This window comes from Psittacula echo (genome assembly GCF_963264785.1).
Source record: "Psittacula echo genome assembly, chromosome: 3".
NCBI classification, from domain to species: domain Eukaryota; kingdom Metazoa; phylum Chordata; class Aves; order Psittaciformes; family Psittacidae; genus Psittacula; species Psittacula echo.
This window is the reverse complement of record NC_137736.1, coordinates 85,009,120-85,026,307: the sequence shown is the minus strand read 5'-3', so window position 1 is coordinate 85,026,307 and position 17,188 is coordinate 85,009,120. Positions and strand designations below refer to the sequence as shown.

The following is a 17,188-nucleotide window of genomic DNA, read 5'->3' as shown; positions in this document are numbered from 1 at the left end:
GGGGTGTTACAATTAAGTGGTGGGTACACACTGATGATCTAAAATACAGCAGGCTGAAAACAGGAATTTGAAACTTGGCTTGCCAGAGCCACAAGTCAAGGTGGCTGTTGCAAACATCTCTTACCTTTCCCTCATGCTTTCCATCTGTCCATTTCCTGTCTGACTAAATGCAGGTGATAAAGTGTACCTTAAAGACTACTGTAAGACTCATTTTCTTGATTTAAGAAGTTTTTTTTAATTACGGCTTATGGATAGATAGAGGGGCAGGTGGATTTCTGCTTGCAATAAAAAGACAGTGCCTTCACAGACTGTGGAACATGTCCAGACCATCCCAGCTCACTTCTGGAAATGAAGAGGATTTGGACATATAAACCTTAATCCACCAAAGTATTAGCATTTTACTTATTTATAGAGCTAGTTATTAAAGAAGCTGTAAATAATGCAATTTAAAAAGCTTAGTGGATTTGTTCAGGTATAAATGCTGCATGAGTGAGTTCTCTTGCTGGATGAAAGTAATGGTATACTGTGCTCTAAAATATGTACAGAGAAGCATAATTTGTCATTCTTACCTGAAGAATGAGCTTGGAAACACCTTCTCAAAAGTTCTAAAACTTGGACTTTTGAAAGTACTGGGAAAATTTTAAGGCTCTGTACGAATAACAAGATCACCTAGCTGGAGCCTCTTAGGTCATCACCCCCTAGCTGCCTACTGTACCCTGCCCTCTGCAGAAGTATTTCAGGGGTTTTGTTGATTCCTTGCAGCACCATGGTTGAAAAAGCAAATTTTAAACACAAACTGAAATCTGTCAGCTTGCTTGCAATTAGTATGCAGGAAGTTCCAGGCCTTTGGAGTTGATTGGCAGTCAGTACAAAAGAATGTGTAGCTGGGCAGGAGAAATACCAGGAGTTAGTAACCTTGCCAGCTGCTTTAAGTGTAGGTGTCACAGCACAGAGTGCGTAGACTGTATTCGTGAATAGAAAGAGACTCTAAAAAGGATGTGAAGCAGGAGAGGTAACAGCCACCTTCTACCTCTAATCTACCTTTCTTTTCCTCTTGCATTCAACCGGTAAATTCTACTTTTGTCTGTGACAGAAACTCCCCTACTTATGTGTTCAGTGAAGCCCTTTCCTTTACGTATATGTCACTTTGGAAAGGACTGAAGAAGTCCTTTTTTGGTCAAACTAATTTTTTTTTTTTTTTTTTTTTCTTGAGAAGACATTGTAGCAAAGACAAACAGCATCTTGCTGTAGTAAGATCATAGAATCGTAGAATAGTTAGGGTTGGAAAGGACCTTGAGATCATCTAGTTCCAACCCCCTGCCATGGGCAGGGACACCCCACACTAAACCATGCACCCAAGGCATCATCCAACCTGGCCTTGAACACCGCTGAGGATGGAGCATTCACAACCTCCCTGGGCAACCCATTCCAGTGCCTCACCACCCTCTCAGTAAAGAATTTCTTCCTTATATCCAATCTAAACTTCCCCTGTTTAAGTTTTAACCCGTTACCCCTTGTCCTGTCACTACAGTTCCCTGATGAATAGCCCCTCCCCAGCATCCTTGTAGGCCCCCTTCAGATACTGGAAGGCTGCTATGAGGTCTCCACACAGCCTTCTCTTCTCCAGGCTGAGCAGCCCCAACTTTCTCAGCCTGTTTCCATACGGAAGGTGCTCCAGTCCCCTGATCATCCTCGTGTCCCTCCTCTGGACTTGTTCCAACAGTTCCATGTCCTTTTTATGTTGAGGACACCAGAACTGCACACAATACTCCAAGTGAGGTCTCAGGAGAGCAGAGTAGAGGGGCAGGATCACCTCCTTTTTCTGCTTCTCCCAACTTATTTTGGCAACAGGATCAGCATGAACATGAGAGTATTGGTTAAGCTTAGTGATTGTTTATCATTACTTTGAGTTGTTCACCTGAAGCTACAGAACAGTTTTGTATATCCTGTGTATGCATCCATCTGGCTTCAAAAAGCTAGTAAAAGGATGTTGAAGGGAATAAGTAATTTTTCTGATGGTGTTTTCTGCTTTACTCACGTAAGGAGGAATTGTGCTTTCTCAGGCAGATAAAATCTCTGACTCCAGATCTGTGAGCAGACTAACAGTATAGTGTAGTGATACGAGAATAAAATTCTCCTTGATGAGAGAGTTTTGCTTAAAGAAGATTTGAGCAAGAAATTTCCAGATTTTTTTCTGTTTATCCATTATAAAATACTGCTTTACAATTCTCCAGGATAGAAGCAATTGTATATATAATTCTTATACTTTATTTGAAACCTGGTATACTGGAAAAACAGCAGGAAGTGCTTAAATACAGATTTTGTATATAGAGATATTGCAACATAGACAAACAGGACATAGACTTGGAACAAATGAGATGTTTTTCACTGTTCTGCCACAAAGGGGTGCAGTAGTGACATGATAGAGCAAAAGCTAGGCAATGTTTAATGTTAATCATAGAATAATAGAATAGTTAGGGTTGGAAAGGACCTTAAGATCATCAAGTTCCAACCCCTCTGCCATGGGCAGGGACGCCTCTCACTAAACTGTGTCACCCAGGGCTCTGGCTCTGTCCAACCTGACCTTGAACACTGCCAAGGATGGAGCATTCACAGCCTTCTTGGGCAACCCATTCCAGAGCCTCACAGTAAAGAACTTCTTCCTTATGTCTAACCTAAACTTCCCCTGTTTAAGTTAATCATAGAATAATTTGGGTTGGAAGAGACCTTAGAGATAATCTAGTTCCAATAATGGTGATAAAAGAAAAATGATGTTTTAAGCATCTTTCTCTTAAAATTCACACTTTTTTTAACTTGTATGTAAAAATTTAGAGGTTTTTTACTGTTTATAAGAAAAAATTTTTTAGAAACAGTATATTAAAAATTTTAAAGCAGTCCAGGTCATTGAACTGCTGCTTGGGAGCTGAATTGCTTAATTTGTTCAGTAAAGTGAGCCTTGTATACTCCTAAAAATTTTTCACCAAGTTGTTTAAAAATGGCATCTGTGAATTCTGTTTGATCCAATTTCAATCGCTGTGTCTCTCAGTGGCCTCATTTTACTAGCTACAGCTCATTTGCCCTTTGTTTAAGAAGGCAGTTAACGGATGAAACTACTTTCACATGACTTCATTTAACAGGAGCACCTTCCTCATCCTCTGCACCCACCCATTTTTAGGTTAAGTCTAGTTTTCCATAAAAAGTGGTGGGCACATATTAAGAGGTTTTTTAAAAATTGCCTGGAAAGTGGTGACCTTTTCCTTACAGCACATGAATATAAATTTGTATCTTTTAAGATACGCAATTATTTCTGAAATCCCATTAGAATAATCTTTGTTGCTGCTATATTAACAAGAGGTAATGTGTGTGATTTGACTGCTGAGTTACATGAATGTTTATTTGCCATCAAGCAAGTTAAATAGCAGTTGACTTCTGCTACAACCTTCCCCTCATCTCTGCATTCATTTGCACTTTCTTATTACCATAGATTGATCTTTTCTCAGGAATCTATGCAGATAGATACACCTATCTTGATACTTTTATCCCATGACATCCTAGTTTGATACTGGATAATCTATTTTAAGATTGTTGCAGTTTGGGAAGTAAATGTAGCATGATGGCATAAGTTAGGTTTCCTAAAGAAATCACAATAAAAAGACAAGAACTTAAGGAAAAAGGTATGTGTGGTTTAAAAAACCCACAGTGTCTTAAATAGTTACCAATTAGTGACAGTCAAGGTTATTTTTAAAGAAAAAAAATTAGTATTTTTTGGGGAGGGAAGAAGATTTATCAAAAATCCATTGCTTGATTTCAGATGTAATCGGACAAGTTCTTAAAGAGTCCACATGGGTGAAAACTATTCGGTGGAAGCTATAGAGAAAAGACAGAAAAATTACTGCTTTGAAGTAGCTGAAGCCTGATGTAGTAGTTTGGAAGTTAGAAAGAAGCCACAAAACTGTCTTTGCTGTTTGTTTTCGTGCAAACCGATTAGAAACAATGGAATTTCACAGATGGACATGAAAAAACTCCTTGAATGTTGGCATAATGCAAGAAAAAATAGTAATGAAGCAGTAAAATAAAGCAATATTATGCAGTTAGTTCACTTCTCAGAATAGAAAATTTCTATTTTCTAGTTTTAGCTGCTGTAGCATCTGATGGTTTGGCGTCATTTGGAATTTTCAGAACATGAACAAAAAAGTGATCATACCTTATTTCTTTTTTAAATGAACTGTAGTTTTAAAATGTCCTTAATCTTCTTCATTTGGTGTGTAAACTTATGATGTAACAAACAGAATCCCTTGTTACCGTCTTAAAAATAACAGCTGTATTTTGGGAAGGCTTTCATTTTTTTCAGTAAAAAGTTACTTCAGATTTATAGCATATGTCTTGCTTTAGCTTATGTTTGTTTTGCATCTAAAGGTAAGGATGAAAAGTGGAGCTCTCTTGTTGAGTACAACAAATTCAAGCAACTGCAGTTTTTAACAAGCACAGTATTTGGAAAAACTCGAAAACAAAAAAAAACCCCACCACTTTTAAGAAAATTTCACTTTTTCTGCCTTACTATTAGTCTTCCAGTCATGTTACACATTTGCTTTGTTGTCTAAAGCAAACTACACCTATCTTTACATCACAAATTTCCATGGCTTCTGTGGTTCTGTGGTATGCTGTCAATTATGTGGAATATACCTGGAACTTTTCTTTGTCTTCTATTATTTACAGGTAGCAAAACAGACTCGTCTTCTGCATGGAAGTGTAGTACAGCTTGCTCTTGAATTTTATCTGTGCTTTCTTGCTTGTATTTCTTTTTTAATCATATATCAAACAAAGCATTCATGATAGAGGGGTATGGAGAAGCTTTTGCATGAAAATAGTGCTTAATTATCTGTTCTTTTCATCCCCCAAAACAAACATTATAAGGTATCAGGTTAATCTAGGAGTAATAACATCTGTGTATGTGTGTGTGGGTGTATATCAAAAAAGCTCTTTCTTCTTTGTCTCTTTTGTCTTTTTGTTTTGGGGATTTGGGGTTTGTTTTTTACTGCTGGCTTTATGGTATAGTACTGTGTTTTTCTAGTATTTTTTCTTGCTCAGTACAAATGTTGTGAAAGAGTTTTATGGACCTGAGACTTACTTGTCTGAGACTATGCCTGTGAGTGGAGTGGGGAAAGAGAGAGGAGTATCTGTTACAGGATTTTTTTTTTTTCTTTCATCCTTTTACATGGATTTTTTTTTTTTTTTCTCAGTGTTAATTTAGCAGGACAGAGTCTTTCAGAGGCGTAGTTGTGTGATGCAGCTGAACCCATACAGCAGCCTGTCACTGCTGAAAGTGTATGTGTGTGTGGGGTGTGTCATGGCTTTTCTTGGTCATGGGCTGTTCTGCTTCCTGTGCTTGCTCTTGCATTTTGATGCGGATTCAGCACACTGAACTGGCAGAAAACAAAACTAATCTCTCCCCATTTCTACACACCCCATAAAAATTTATATTGGCTTGGGGAAAGTTAGAAAGTTAGATTGGTTTATTGCTAAATAGGCTTTCTTTTTTTTTCTTTTTTTCTTTTTACAGTGTTAATCAAATAGGCCCTAGGATTGGCACAAGTAAGAGGGAGGGAACATGTGGTCCCTTAGCAGCTCTGCTTTTTAATCAGGCAGCCTGACAGCTACTTTAGTTGAACAGACATGTATATCTTTACCTTTATTCTTCCTTATTTATTCAGTGCCAAACACAAACCGATTATTTCTTTGCTGCTGCTGTCAATGTCTTAAAGAAAAACACTGTCTTTGCTTTAACATTTCCCTAGCCCCAGCCAGATTCCTTATTTGCACTAGAAATCATTTGGTGAATTATTGCCATAAAATGTTAAGCTGGGGTCTGTATTGTTTTTGTGGGGCCTTTTTCTGTTTGATTTTTTTTGTTTTTTAAACTGTGGCTTTGCGATTGCAGTTTTGCTAATCTCAATTTTGAATATATATCTTGTTCTTCTAGATTCTATTCTATGAAGTAGTCCATTCCTTACGAAAAGAGTTAAGTGATCTGCAGATGAAAAAAGAGAGCCTAGCAGAAGAACTAAGTGGGTGCAAATCGCAACTGAAGTGTCTGACAGAGGTCTGTGCATCATAATTATTTCAACTAAGAAACTGTGTAAATGTACTGCAAAACCTCATTTTCCAAATCGTTATTGATGTATAAGATATAAAAGATTTTTTTTTTTTTTTTTTTTTTGCAGTATAAAAATTAGTGGGGTAGGAGGGCTGATGTGAGACGGAAAGGAGGGCCATGCTACAGATGTCCTTGCATAACAGCTAATTTTGCATTACAGCTACACTGTGAAATTTGCTCATTAGAATGTTAAGGATAGACTCTTACCAGCTATGTTGTGCTTTCTGAGGGCAAGGTTCAAGTCAGGGAAACTGACACAGGAGATCCACCCAGCAGTAGATAGAGAATGATGGTTCAGTGTATAGTTTTTGAGATCTTGATGTCTTAGTAATTTGCTTCACCTTTAGTTTTAGGTAATCTAAAAATGCATTTTTAAAGAATTCTTTGGAGTTGCATCTTCTGTTCTGCTTTTCAACTTTTATATTTGAATTTCCTATTTATTTCTATACTAAAGAAAAAGATAATTTCAGTTATGTTATAAATGCCAGAAACAGAGAAACAAATTATCTAAATATATTTATTTTTCATTTTCAAAGAGCAAAGGAGTTGAAACAGTATATGAAAAATGTAATTTTTAAGGTATTTATGAATATTTGAATATTCTTAGTATGCATACAGCTAGGAAGATTTGTATTTTACCTTAGTTTTGCGTAAATCTGGAGTTGTGATAAGACAACTTCAGGTACCCAGTGTGTATTTATCCAAGTCGTGGCCAGCAGGGACTTGAATGCAACTGTCAGTTTACTACTTCTGACCTTATTCTTTAGTTACTACTTTTTTTTTTTTTCTTTTCTTGCCTTCAGAATTAACTTATGGAATAATCAGCTGTAAAGAGTTATTAATTATACAGGATCATCTTTGTGAAATTCGTGTAATTTTCATTTCTCTTTTTGATTGAATTAAAAGTAGTAGATAAAATTTGGGCATTTATGTGCTTCAGCATTATTTTGTAATCATTTCTAGCCATAACTGAAATTAAATGAACTGATTTACCTGAGCATTCATTTTGCTTCATTGTACATTTGATGTGCTTTGATTGAATAAAATTCTACAGGAGGATTTCAGCCTTCTGAGATTTGACTGACATCTGTGTTAATTTTTGATACAGCAGCTTAACAGGATAGTAGATAACAATAATTAAAGTTTTGCTAGAAACAGTTTTCTTGGTATATTGACCTTTCTTTAATATAGAAACATATAATTTTGTTCTTTTTATACCACATGGTGGCAGTATCCACCTTTCCTACTGATTTTATTTTTCTAAGTTTGAAGTTTACTAGGCTTTTGATGTTTATGAGAAAACACTAGAATGTTGCCTGTGTTGAACCGAGGTGGTTCTTTGAATGCTTATACCCTGTTTCCATAATCATGCTTAAAATAAGAAACAATTACTAAGAAGGAATACTTCGTTTAAATGGAAAAACCCAAGCCAAAACCAATCGGGGAAGAGATCCAGTTGCTGAAATGTCACAAGTTAAAAAAGAAATAAAAAGGGGCTTACAGTTGTTAATAAAAATTACTCCTTAGGATTCTTAGGTTTCGAGTAAGTTCACTTACTTCAGTTTTTCCATATTCACACTCCCCCAAACCCAAGTCTTCACCCTATCCATTATGCAGAGGTGATGTGTATGTGACCTGAAATGGGGTATTTTATGTGCAGAGAGACTTAAAAGTCTCTGTTTTGTTTCTGGCAAGTTCAGATTTGACCTAGTGACTTGATGGGTGTCAATGTAACAAGGTACCTCAGGCTGTTTCAGATAATAAGGAGCATCAGCAATATGTGAGGGTACTTCAGAATCTCTAATGTACTTAATACACTAAAACTAATGTACATATGCATCTCTTGCAGTTTATGAAGAAGTGGTTTCAAGGTGTACTTACTTATTTGAGTTCCTTAAATAAGGTCAGGCTTTATTTCAAGGAATTTAACAGTAGGAAATAAAGCACAGATTTATTCAGAGTCTTACTTAAGCTGTTATATTCTTCTTTTACTGCTTTTGTGGTATTCCAGTTATTCTTTATTACCAGATACATGAAACACAGTTGCTGAAGCTTCTTTCCTGTTTTTAAAGAACTTACACTCTTCATATTATTTCTCTGATTTGCCATCCAATATTTCTTAAGTTTTCTGCAACAGTTGCAATATTTCTGTTCTCTACATTATTTATTAACAACGTGTCTCTTCTGGGTTTAAAAGTTCATTAGGAAACTACTGATACAGATACTTGAGATGCAGTCATCACTGAAGTTAAGACAATCTATTACTTTTTTTTCTCTTTTTTTTTTTCCTTCCCTCTGTGATAATAAACCACTTCCTACAATAAGCATTTTTTTTTTCCTACTGTTGAACATCATTAACACTCTCCCTAATGAGTTTCAACATGTTGTTTTTTCTTCTTTGTGAATATAGAAAGGAACTAAAATACGTGCTTAGCCAAAATTTTTCTATGAACTACTAATGGCTTGGGGCTTTTCTGGTTGTTCATGGCTGACAGACTAGGTTTGAGTAAGTTTCATATGTGTAGATACCCACCTAGAAATAAACTAATGGGAAATACAAGACAATTGGATATAGACTTGGGAAAGTCTATCTAGCCAACAAAGAACTGAAAAAGTTTAAAGGAAAACTCAAACTTGTCTAATATGTTAAGCTAGTTTTAGGAAAATTTAAATGTGAAATGAATTCATCAAATAAGACAACCATTGCCCAGTATCAGCTACGTTATTTTGTGACAGATGCCTGTAGTCCTTTAATTTGGTCAAAAGGAAATGAGCTATAATTTCACTGTTCTTATGTTTATACTCCAAAACAAAACATATTATTTTGTTTTCTTTGCTCATGAGGCTTTATATAGTGTTGTGTGAGAAAGCAAAGCCGCACAGTTCTATTGTCTGGATACTATTAAGGTGAGCCAATATAGAATCATAGAAAAGTTAGGGTTGGAAAGGACCTTAAGATCATCTAGTTCCATCCTTCCTGCCATGGGCAGGGACACCTCACACTAAACCATGTCACCCAAGGCTTCGTCCAACCTGGCCTTCAATGCCGTCAGGGATGGAGCATTCACAACCTCCCTGGGCAACCCATTCCAGTGCCTTACCTCTCTAACAGTGGAGAATTTCTTCCTTATATCCAATCTAAACTTCCCCTGTTTAAGCTTTAACCCGTTACCCCTTGTCCTGTCACTACAGTCCCTGATGAAGAGCCCATCCCCAGCATCCTTGTAGGCCCCCTTCAGATACTGGAAGGCTGCTATGAGGTCTCCACGCAGCCTTCTCTTCTCCAGGCTGAGCAGCCCCAACTTTCTCAGCCTGTCTTCATACGGGAGGTGCTCCAGTCCCCTGATCATCCTCGTGGCCCTCCTCTGGACTTGTTCCAACAGTTCCATGTCCTTTTTATGTTGAGGACACCAGAACTGCACACAATACTCCAAGTGAGGTCTCAGGAGAGCAGAGTAGAGGGGCAGGATCACCTCCTTCGACCTGCTGGTCACGCTCCTCTTGATGCAGCCCAGGATACAGTTGGCTTTCTGGGCTGTGAGCGCACACTGAAGCCGGCTCATATTCATTTTCTCACCGACCAACACCCCCAAGTCCTTCTCCGCAGGGCTGCTCTGAATCTCTTCTCTGCCCAACCTGTAGCTGTGCCTGGGATTGCTCTGACCCAGGTGTAGGACCTTGCACTTGGCATGGTTAAACTTCATCAGGTTGGCATCAGCCCACCTCACAAGCGTGTCAAGGTCCCTCTGGATGGCATCCCTTCCCTCCAGCGTATCAACCGAACCACACAGCTTGGTGTCATCGGCAAACTTGCTGAGGGCGCACTCAATCCCACTGTCCATGTCACCGACAAAGATGTTGAACAAGACCGGTCCCAACACCGATCCCTGAGGGACACCACTCATTACTGGTCTCTAGCTGGACATGGAGCCATTGACCACAACTCTTTGCATGCGGCCATCCAGCCAGTCCTTTATCCGCCGAGTGGTCCACCCATCAAATTGATGTCTCTCCAATTTAGTGACCAGGATGTCATGCGGGACAGTGTGGAACACTTTGCCCAACTCCAGGTAGATGACGTCAACTGCTCTACCCCTGCCCATCAGTTTCGTAGGCCCATCGTAGAAGGCCACCAAGTTGATCAGGCAGGATTTCCCCTTAGTGAAGCCGTGGTGGCTGTCACCAAGCACCTTGTTTTTCGTGTGCCTTAGCATGCCTTCCAGGAAAATATTGCTTGCTATATAAAATAAAGTCTTTGAACCCACCAAATCTTTTTTTGCTACATGCTGCCTTTTTTGTTTGGTTGGTTTTTTGGGGGTGGAGGGGAACATCCACCAAGAGAAACTCGTTCTTGGCACAACAGACCTCACCTGGCACGAAAATGGGTTCAGTTGCCTGGCATTGTGGCCTCTTAGCCAACTGAGTTTGTAAGTATCCAGCTGTATGAGCTAGAAAGCTTGGTTCTCTAAAAATTGAATTGTCATTGTAGCCTTGTAGAAACCTAAGTTTCTAAGATTTGACCAATCCTCATGTTCTTATCTCTAGGCCATTCAGTAATTCATTTGTAGTAGGCAAAATTGCTGACTTCAGGACATGAAAGACATCTTTCAAATCTTTATCACCTGTGTTTGTATTCTAGGTATATGAAAATATATTTCCTTTGTTCAGAAGTGGCAGAAGTTCCTAAGTGTGTAAAAGCCTCTTTCAGCACTCATTTAATTCTTAGTATCCCAAGAGTAAGACCACTAAAACTTTACAACTTGGTAACAAAGTTCTCTTGTTGATTGTCCGTTGCTGCTCTGAGTTAGCATTTAATCAATGCCTGCTGAATCTGTAACACAGACTCAGTAGGGTGGGGAGCTGTTTCTGACAACTGGTAGCGGAGAACAGCATGAAGACTGATTTCTAGCACTGGAACATAATCTGATAAACACAGCTAGTGTGAAAAGATCTCTGTCACCACTTTCTGTTTTTAAAGTGGTCAGTCTTAAGTGGTTCTGCAGTACTACCACAGAGTTAATGGTGCTCTATGCGCAGTAATTCCATCTGTAATTTAGACCAGTGTGGTTCCTCTTATTCTAGGTGCATCAGCAACAGACTGGGGAGAAGGCAGTGGAACTGGTAAAAGCCATGTTCTTGTATCGCAGTGCTGACTGATCTGTTACCAAATCATAGAATGGTTTGGGTTAGAAGGGATGTTAACAATCATCTGGTTCCACCACCCCCCCCCCCCCCGCCAGTACGCAGGGACACCTTCCACTAGACTTGTTTTGGTCCTTTTACAGTACTCAGTACTTAAAGTATAAATAATGTTGGCACCACCACCTTTGGTGGTACAGACAGAGGGAAGTCCAGCTGTAGTGTTGTATTACCAGGAGCTTCCCAGAAACAAAACCAGCTTCTGATGTGTGTGTTCCCATGCTGAACATCAGTGTACTATTTTCAGAGTTGTTTGCTTCCAAAGTGGTTAGAACCTTCCCTCAAACAGATGTAATTTACTGCTTGTATGTTTCTCTCAAGACTGGGAGAATATCTATGAAGGAAATTCTGCTTTTCTTTGTAGGCCTAGAAGATTAAGTATTGCTTTCTTCTCTGGCTATGAGTTTCTTGGCAATGTTTTCCTGGAATTCGATCTTGATACAGTTTTAGCAAGGCTTCCTTTCTTTAGTTTTTTGTTTTGGTTTTTTTTTCCCTGTAAAGTTGTCTTTAGGACTTGCAAACAAATTTATAGTATGACAGCTATCTAAAAGCTATGGTTAGCCTAAAGACAAAGCTGGATGTATGTAAGACAAGGATTCTTTCCCAGACCTTGTCTCTGAATCAGGATCAGTAGCTGTCAGGTTTAGCTAGGCATACCTAACAATTTTCTCTGTGATAATGTTTCCCAGCTGGAGGAAAAATATTTCTATGGTCTTCAAAGAGTGAACTAAGCTATTGCTCAAAAGATCAGTCACCACTAGATGTATCTGAATGTTGTAAAATTGAGACTACCATTGCTACTCCAGAAGGACTATGTTCCGTAAGATCTCTTCTGAAGTTTGCACATCTGTAATTCAACACTGCACTCCAGAACCCTTCACCAGCCTCCTGACACCAATTCTTTAAGGAAGTGCTTTGCTTACTTGCTTACTCACTAGAAAGGATAGATAAGGCCGCAGTCTAAGGTGGGATATATGCCTTCCTGCCTTCATTATTGTTAATACTTACCTTGTCCAGGATAAAACTGCAAAGAAGAATATGCTACCAATAACTGTTATCTTGGGGCAGCAGTTTAACATTTCTAAGTCTCAAGAAAACTTACGTATCTATGAAAGCTCCTTTTCTGTCCAGTATCTTTATATCTCTTTTGATGTATACATATGGCTCATATAGACTCAGAAGTACCAAATGGCTTAATTCCAATGTCTAATGCAATGATCTCAAAGATCCTTTTCACCTGAAAATATTTCACTGCAGATTCTGGACAGCTCAGATCCAGAGAGAGAAAGAGCTTTTTATATACTTCTTACATCCCGCTTACTTTTGCACTTATGCCAAAGCTTTTCTTTCCTGTCTTTCTTGCAGAGCTTCCCTATTTTGGAAGCAGCTCAACATTTTGTTTATTATTTTTAGTGACAGGGAGTGCCCTATCTAGAGTCCTTGACAGATTACCAATTTCGTATCAACATGCTGGAAGAGATGTCTTATTTGTCCAGTTATGTGTAACTTCCTGATATTTGAGCAGTTATAATTCAAATAAATAATGTATTGACCAATAATTTTTGAATACGTACTGTGTAAATGGATTGAAGCAAAATGTCATCTTTACTAAGTAGCAGCACCTTATCCAAATAACTTGAGGGAATTGTTTTTCACATTACAGTTGTTATAGTAGCTTTACATTTGCCTAGGGCCTTTAGATACCTTAGGATACAAACAGAAAGTGCTGGCTTGTGTAAGTGGTCCTTCAAAGATGAAGTCCTTTCAAGTAAGCTTTTTAAAAGCAGGATCACTTTCTTCCACTGGCTTATCTGTAGACAGTGTGAAGAAGTCATGCTACTTCTGGTTGATTGGCTGATTAATCTTTTCCTTGCATTTCTGTTGTTTATCTTCTTATCCCCAAAGACTTTTTGAAAGGTCAGCTAATCCCTACCATGTATTATGTGTCACTAACTTTGTTCAAAAAGTATGTCACCCAATTTTTGTACTTGAAATTTAGAGAGGTGTTTGTTCAAGTGACTTGCTATAAGCTGCTATTCATTCCAGATGGAGGATAACATGAAACTGAGGTCTGTCATTAGATCTTTAGTTTCTCTACCAATTTGGTTTTTAAATGGTGCAGATCAGTCAAGTTCAGAATCTTCTTGCTCAAAACATCCGTTGACAGTGTTTGTAAACCAAAGGGAATCACTTTTTGGTAGGGACCGCTTCATGTATTCTGCAGAAACCACCTGTACTGGTTAATATTGGGTCTTTTGGACAGCTCTGATAACAATTTCTTTAGGCAGTGTTTGCCTACCCATCTCACACATGTCAGATATGCTTGTTTTAACCGCCTTATCTGATTTGCTGTTCTGCAGTAACAAAAATTAATAAGAAGCTGAAGAAAAGTTATGCATTGCTTGCAGGATCATCACAATTTTTTCTTCACACTTGTGGGCTTACTTAAGTTATTTTTATTTATTGGTGTTATTTTTAGGACCTCATTCATGTCCTTGAAAGTGATCTGTATCTTGATCCTTTTAAAAGCCCCCTTTTGCTTCAGCAGAACAAAGCTGTTCATCATTACTTCCAAGCTATCTCTTGAAGATAAATTGAAAGATAATGCTGTTCCTTTGCAGAGATCTTAAAATCAGTTCAGGGCATATGGACATTGTTATAAACTTAATTAACTTCACTACATGCAAAGCAAGGCTTATTCTTCCTAAGCACAGGCACCTTGATTGTATGTCTTTAAGATGTATTGCTATAGAAGTCCAGAAGCTTCTGTGTCTGCTACCTGGAGATATGCTTACTGTATAGGGGATTTTGTGTGTTAACCTATAGGCTGTTTATTAGCTTGTCTTCCATATTTCTTCTTGTGATTAAAATACAACTTTGATACCTAAGAGATTAGGTAGTTGGAAAACAATGACCTGTGTAGAAGAGCTAGTATTTCTTCAAGAATTACAGTTAATCTTTAAAAACCAAAGAAACCAAAACAACCCCCACTTTCTTTTATTATCTTTTTAAGCATCAAATTGTTTAGTTAAGTATCACTTCAAAAATAGAATTTAACCTCCTTCCCTTTCTCTGGAGTTATCCTATTGTTACATGACACTAGCACTGCTGCCTTACAGTATCTGAAGGGGGCCTATAAGGATGCTGAGGAGGGACTCTTCATTAGGGACTGTAGTGATAGGACAAGAGGTAACAGGTTAAAACTTAAACAGAAGAAGTTTAGATTAGATATAAGGAAGAAATTCTTTACTGTGAGGGTGGTGAGGCACTGGAAGGGCCTGCCCAAGGAAGTTGTAAATGCTCCATCCCTGTAGGTGTTCAAGACCAGACTGGACAGAGCCTTGGGTGGCATGGTTTAGTGTGAGGTGGCCCTGCCTGTGGCAGGGGCATTGGAACTACATGATCTTAAGGTCGTTTCCAACCCTAACTATTCTATGATTCTGTGATGTGTTTAATAAAATTCAAATCTGATTTAGATCTTAGGTGTTAAAATGAATTAGTTCTGTAGATACAGTTTTGTAGATATTTCACTGTTCTGTAAATTGGTGCTTTAGAGCTCTTCATGACAAATTTGTCCAGAGGTTAACCAATTTAATTGTATACTTTTAGTTGTTGTCTTCTAGTTGTTAAATGGGTAATACTGTAGGAGCTTCAATAGCTTTCTCTGTGAAGGGTTTATGAATTCCAGCATGGTATTAGCAGCAGAATGGCACATGATATTTGCAGAGTAATTGTATCTAAACTTAATCTTTCAATTTGCACTTAAAAATTAAGTGCCCTTACCCCCATTTCCTGTTGCAAGATTACTCATGTTTGCAGTGCACACTTGCACTTGTGTTACATGTTTGAAATTCTAGCTAACTTGTAGACAACACTTTTAAAAACACCAGACCAAGGCTTTACCATTATGATAATGCCATTTTTATAAATGATGTCATGGTTATTGGTTTAAGAAGAAACTTTTCTATAATGTTGATTTGTGTAATGTATATCCACTAGGGTAAACATAAAAATAAGCCATATGTACGAGTATGTTAGGATGATTAGCAGTTTTGTCTTTAGATGACATGTTCTTAATGATATACCATCCAAAATCCTCATGAAAACTTTCTCAGTGTTGTCATCTAATGTGATTGGTGAAATATAAACCAAAAAATTCTTATTTATCAGGAGGACACTTATAGTATATTTAGTAGCTCAGGGAGCTTTTCTGTAGTGTCTTACAAAAATTTAGGTGTATTTTTTCAAGAAGGCATTCTATCAGACTTTCAGTTTATGGTGTCTGTGAATTTGGTTAGTGTTCTGTGTGTCTTTCCATCCCTATCTTAGAGTATTATGTTTGTGTTCATTCCTCCTACGAAGCTGCATTTAGGAGTCATCCATTATGTAAATGCTGCTTTCCTAAACTTTTCTTGTCTGTTAAAAACTAGCTAGACACAATTGCTATACTCTCTTATAATGTATAAAGGATAGCTTTCAGTTTATGTTGAAAAGTTATGCACTCATGCAGTGTCCCTCTTTGCAAAATAAATTTAATTTGCAGTGGCTAAATGGTTAGTTCAGTAATTACATCTTAAGGCAGTGTTCACCTCCAGTGAACAATAATTGTGATGTCCATTTGATAAAACCAGATGGAGTTATTGTTTATCAAGAATCCATTATCGAGCTTGCCATTTATCAACCATAGCAGAAAAGAAGCAGAACTCAGTAGTATTCTGAGAGACAGAAGGTGGAAAAAAAGTCTAGATGTCCAGAAGGTATTCTCAAGGTTTTAACAGGCAATTCTTTGTGCTGTCCATCTGTTTTCCCTAGCATAGGTGGCTGAGTCTTATTTTTTGTTGGTTTTGTGAAGAAATCGCTAAGTAGTACATCATTTAGGACAAGCAAGTAAGGTAAATTTGTGTAAATTTTGTAAGGTAAATTTGTACTTTGTAGAAAAATCTGAGAAATGGAGTCTAGATCGGGTATTAAGATACAGAGGTCTGCTATTCCTGCAGGAGGTGGGAGAGAGGAATATGATAATTAGGAAATTTAGTTATCTTCAAAAGGAATAGCCAGTGTTTTAAAAGACTTCTACTTTCTGTGGGTTCTCTTGCTTTGATAAAAGTAAGTTGAGTATCAATATGGATGGTTACTTTGTGATACCTGCTAGATTTCCAAATACAAATGCTACTATTTGAATGTTCATAAGAGGTCTTCACAAAACTTAGTTGGTGATTGCTTTAAGTAAATATCAGTGTAGCCTTGATAATTTCAAAATGTCTTATCTTCTAGAGCTATGAAGACGAGAGGAGAACTCGGTCAGAGCTTGAGGTTAGATGCCAGCGTTTAACACTGGAACTGGCTGATACAAAGCAAATGATTCAGCAAGGTGATTTCAGACAAGAGAACTATGATAAAGTAAAATGGTAGGTATCTATAATTCAAGTGTTCTCTACTTATATACAAATGTTAAGAGAAAAACTTCAACCTTGATTGACTAGAGTTTTTAATTTGATTTTTTGGCTTATGTACACCAGATATTTTTCCTTACCTTAATCCACTCCTGGTTCAATTATCTCCTGTAGTATATTACAGTCATAAGATGAACAACCTGTTGAAATCTGATGCATCAAATTATCTCCCTGGAAGTTTATATTTGGGGATTTACTGTATTTTCAGAAGAGCCTTCCAGTCACATTGCAACCAAAGAAATGGGAGCTATTGATGCCAAGCAGCTTAGAACAAGTACTCCTTTTTTCTTAGAGTAAAAGCAATGATCTAACAGAAGGCCCTGTGCTCTACTGTGTGGTGACTACACAGTGAATTAAGAGTGCAGGACCTTGGGAATTAGTA

At 37.8% G+C, this 17,188-nt stretch overlaps 1 protein-coding gene across 4 annotated transcripts in view; it reads left to right on the top strand.

Annotated features, from left to right (window-relative positions):
* PIBF1 (progesterone immunomodulatory binding factor 1) overlaps positions 1–17,188 on the top strand; it is a 121,305-nt gene that overhangs the window by 5,061 nt on the left and 99,056 nt on the right. For all 4 annotated transcript variants that reach the window (XM_080614305.1, XM_080614302.1, XM_080614303.1 and 1 more), the window contains exons 5-6: positions 5,981–6,100; positions 16,628–16,761. In XM_080614305.1, coding sequence (XP_080470431.1) covers positions 5,981–6,100; positions 16,628–16,761 — 254 coding nt within the window. The remainder of the gene's footprint in view (positions 1–5,980; positions 6,101–16,627; positions 16,762–17,188) is intronic.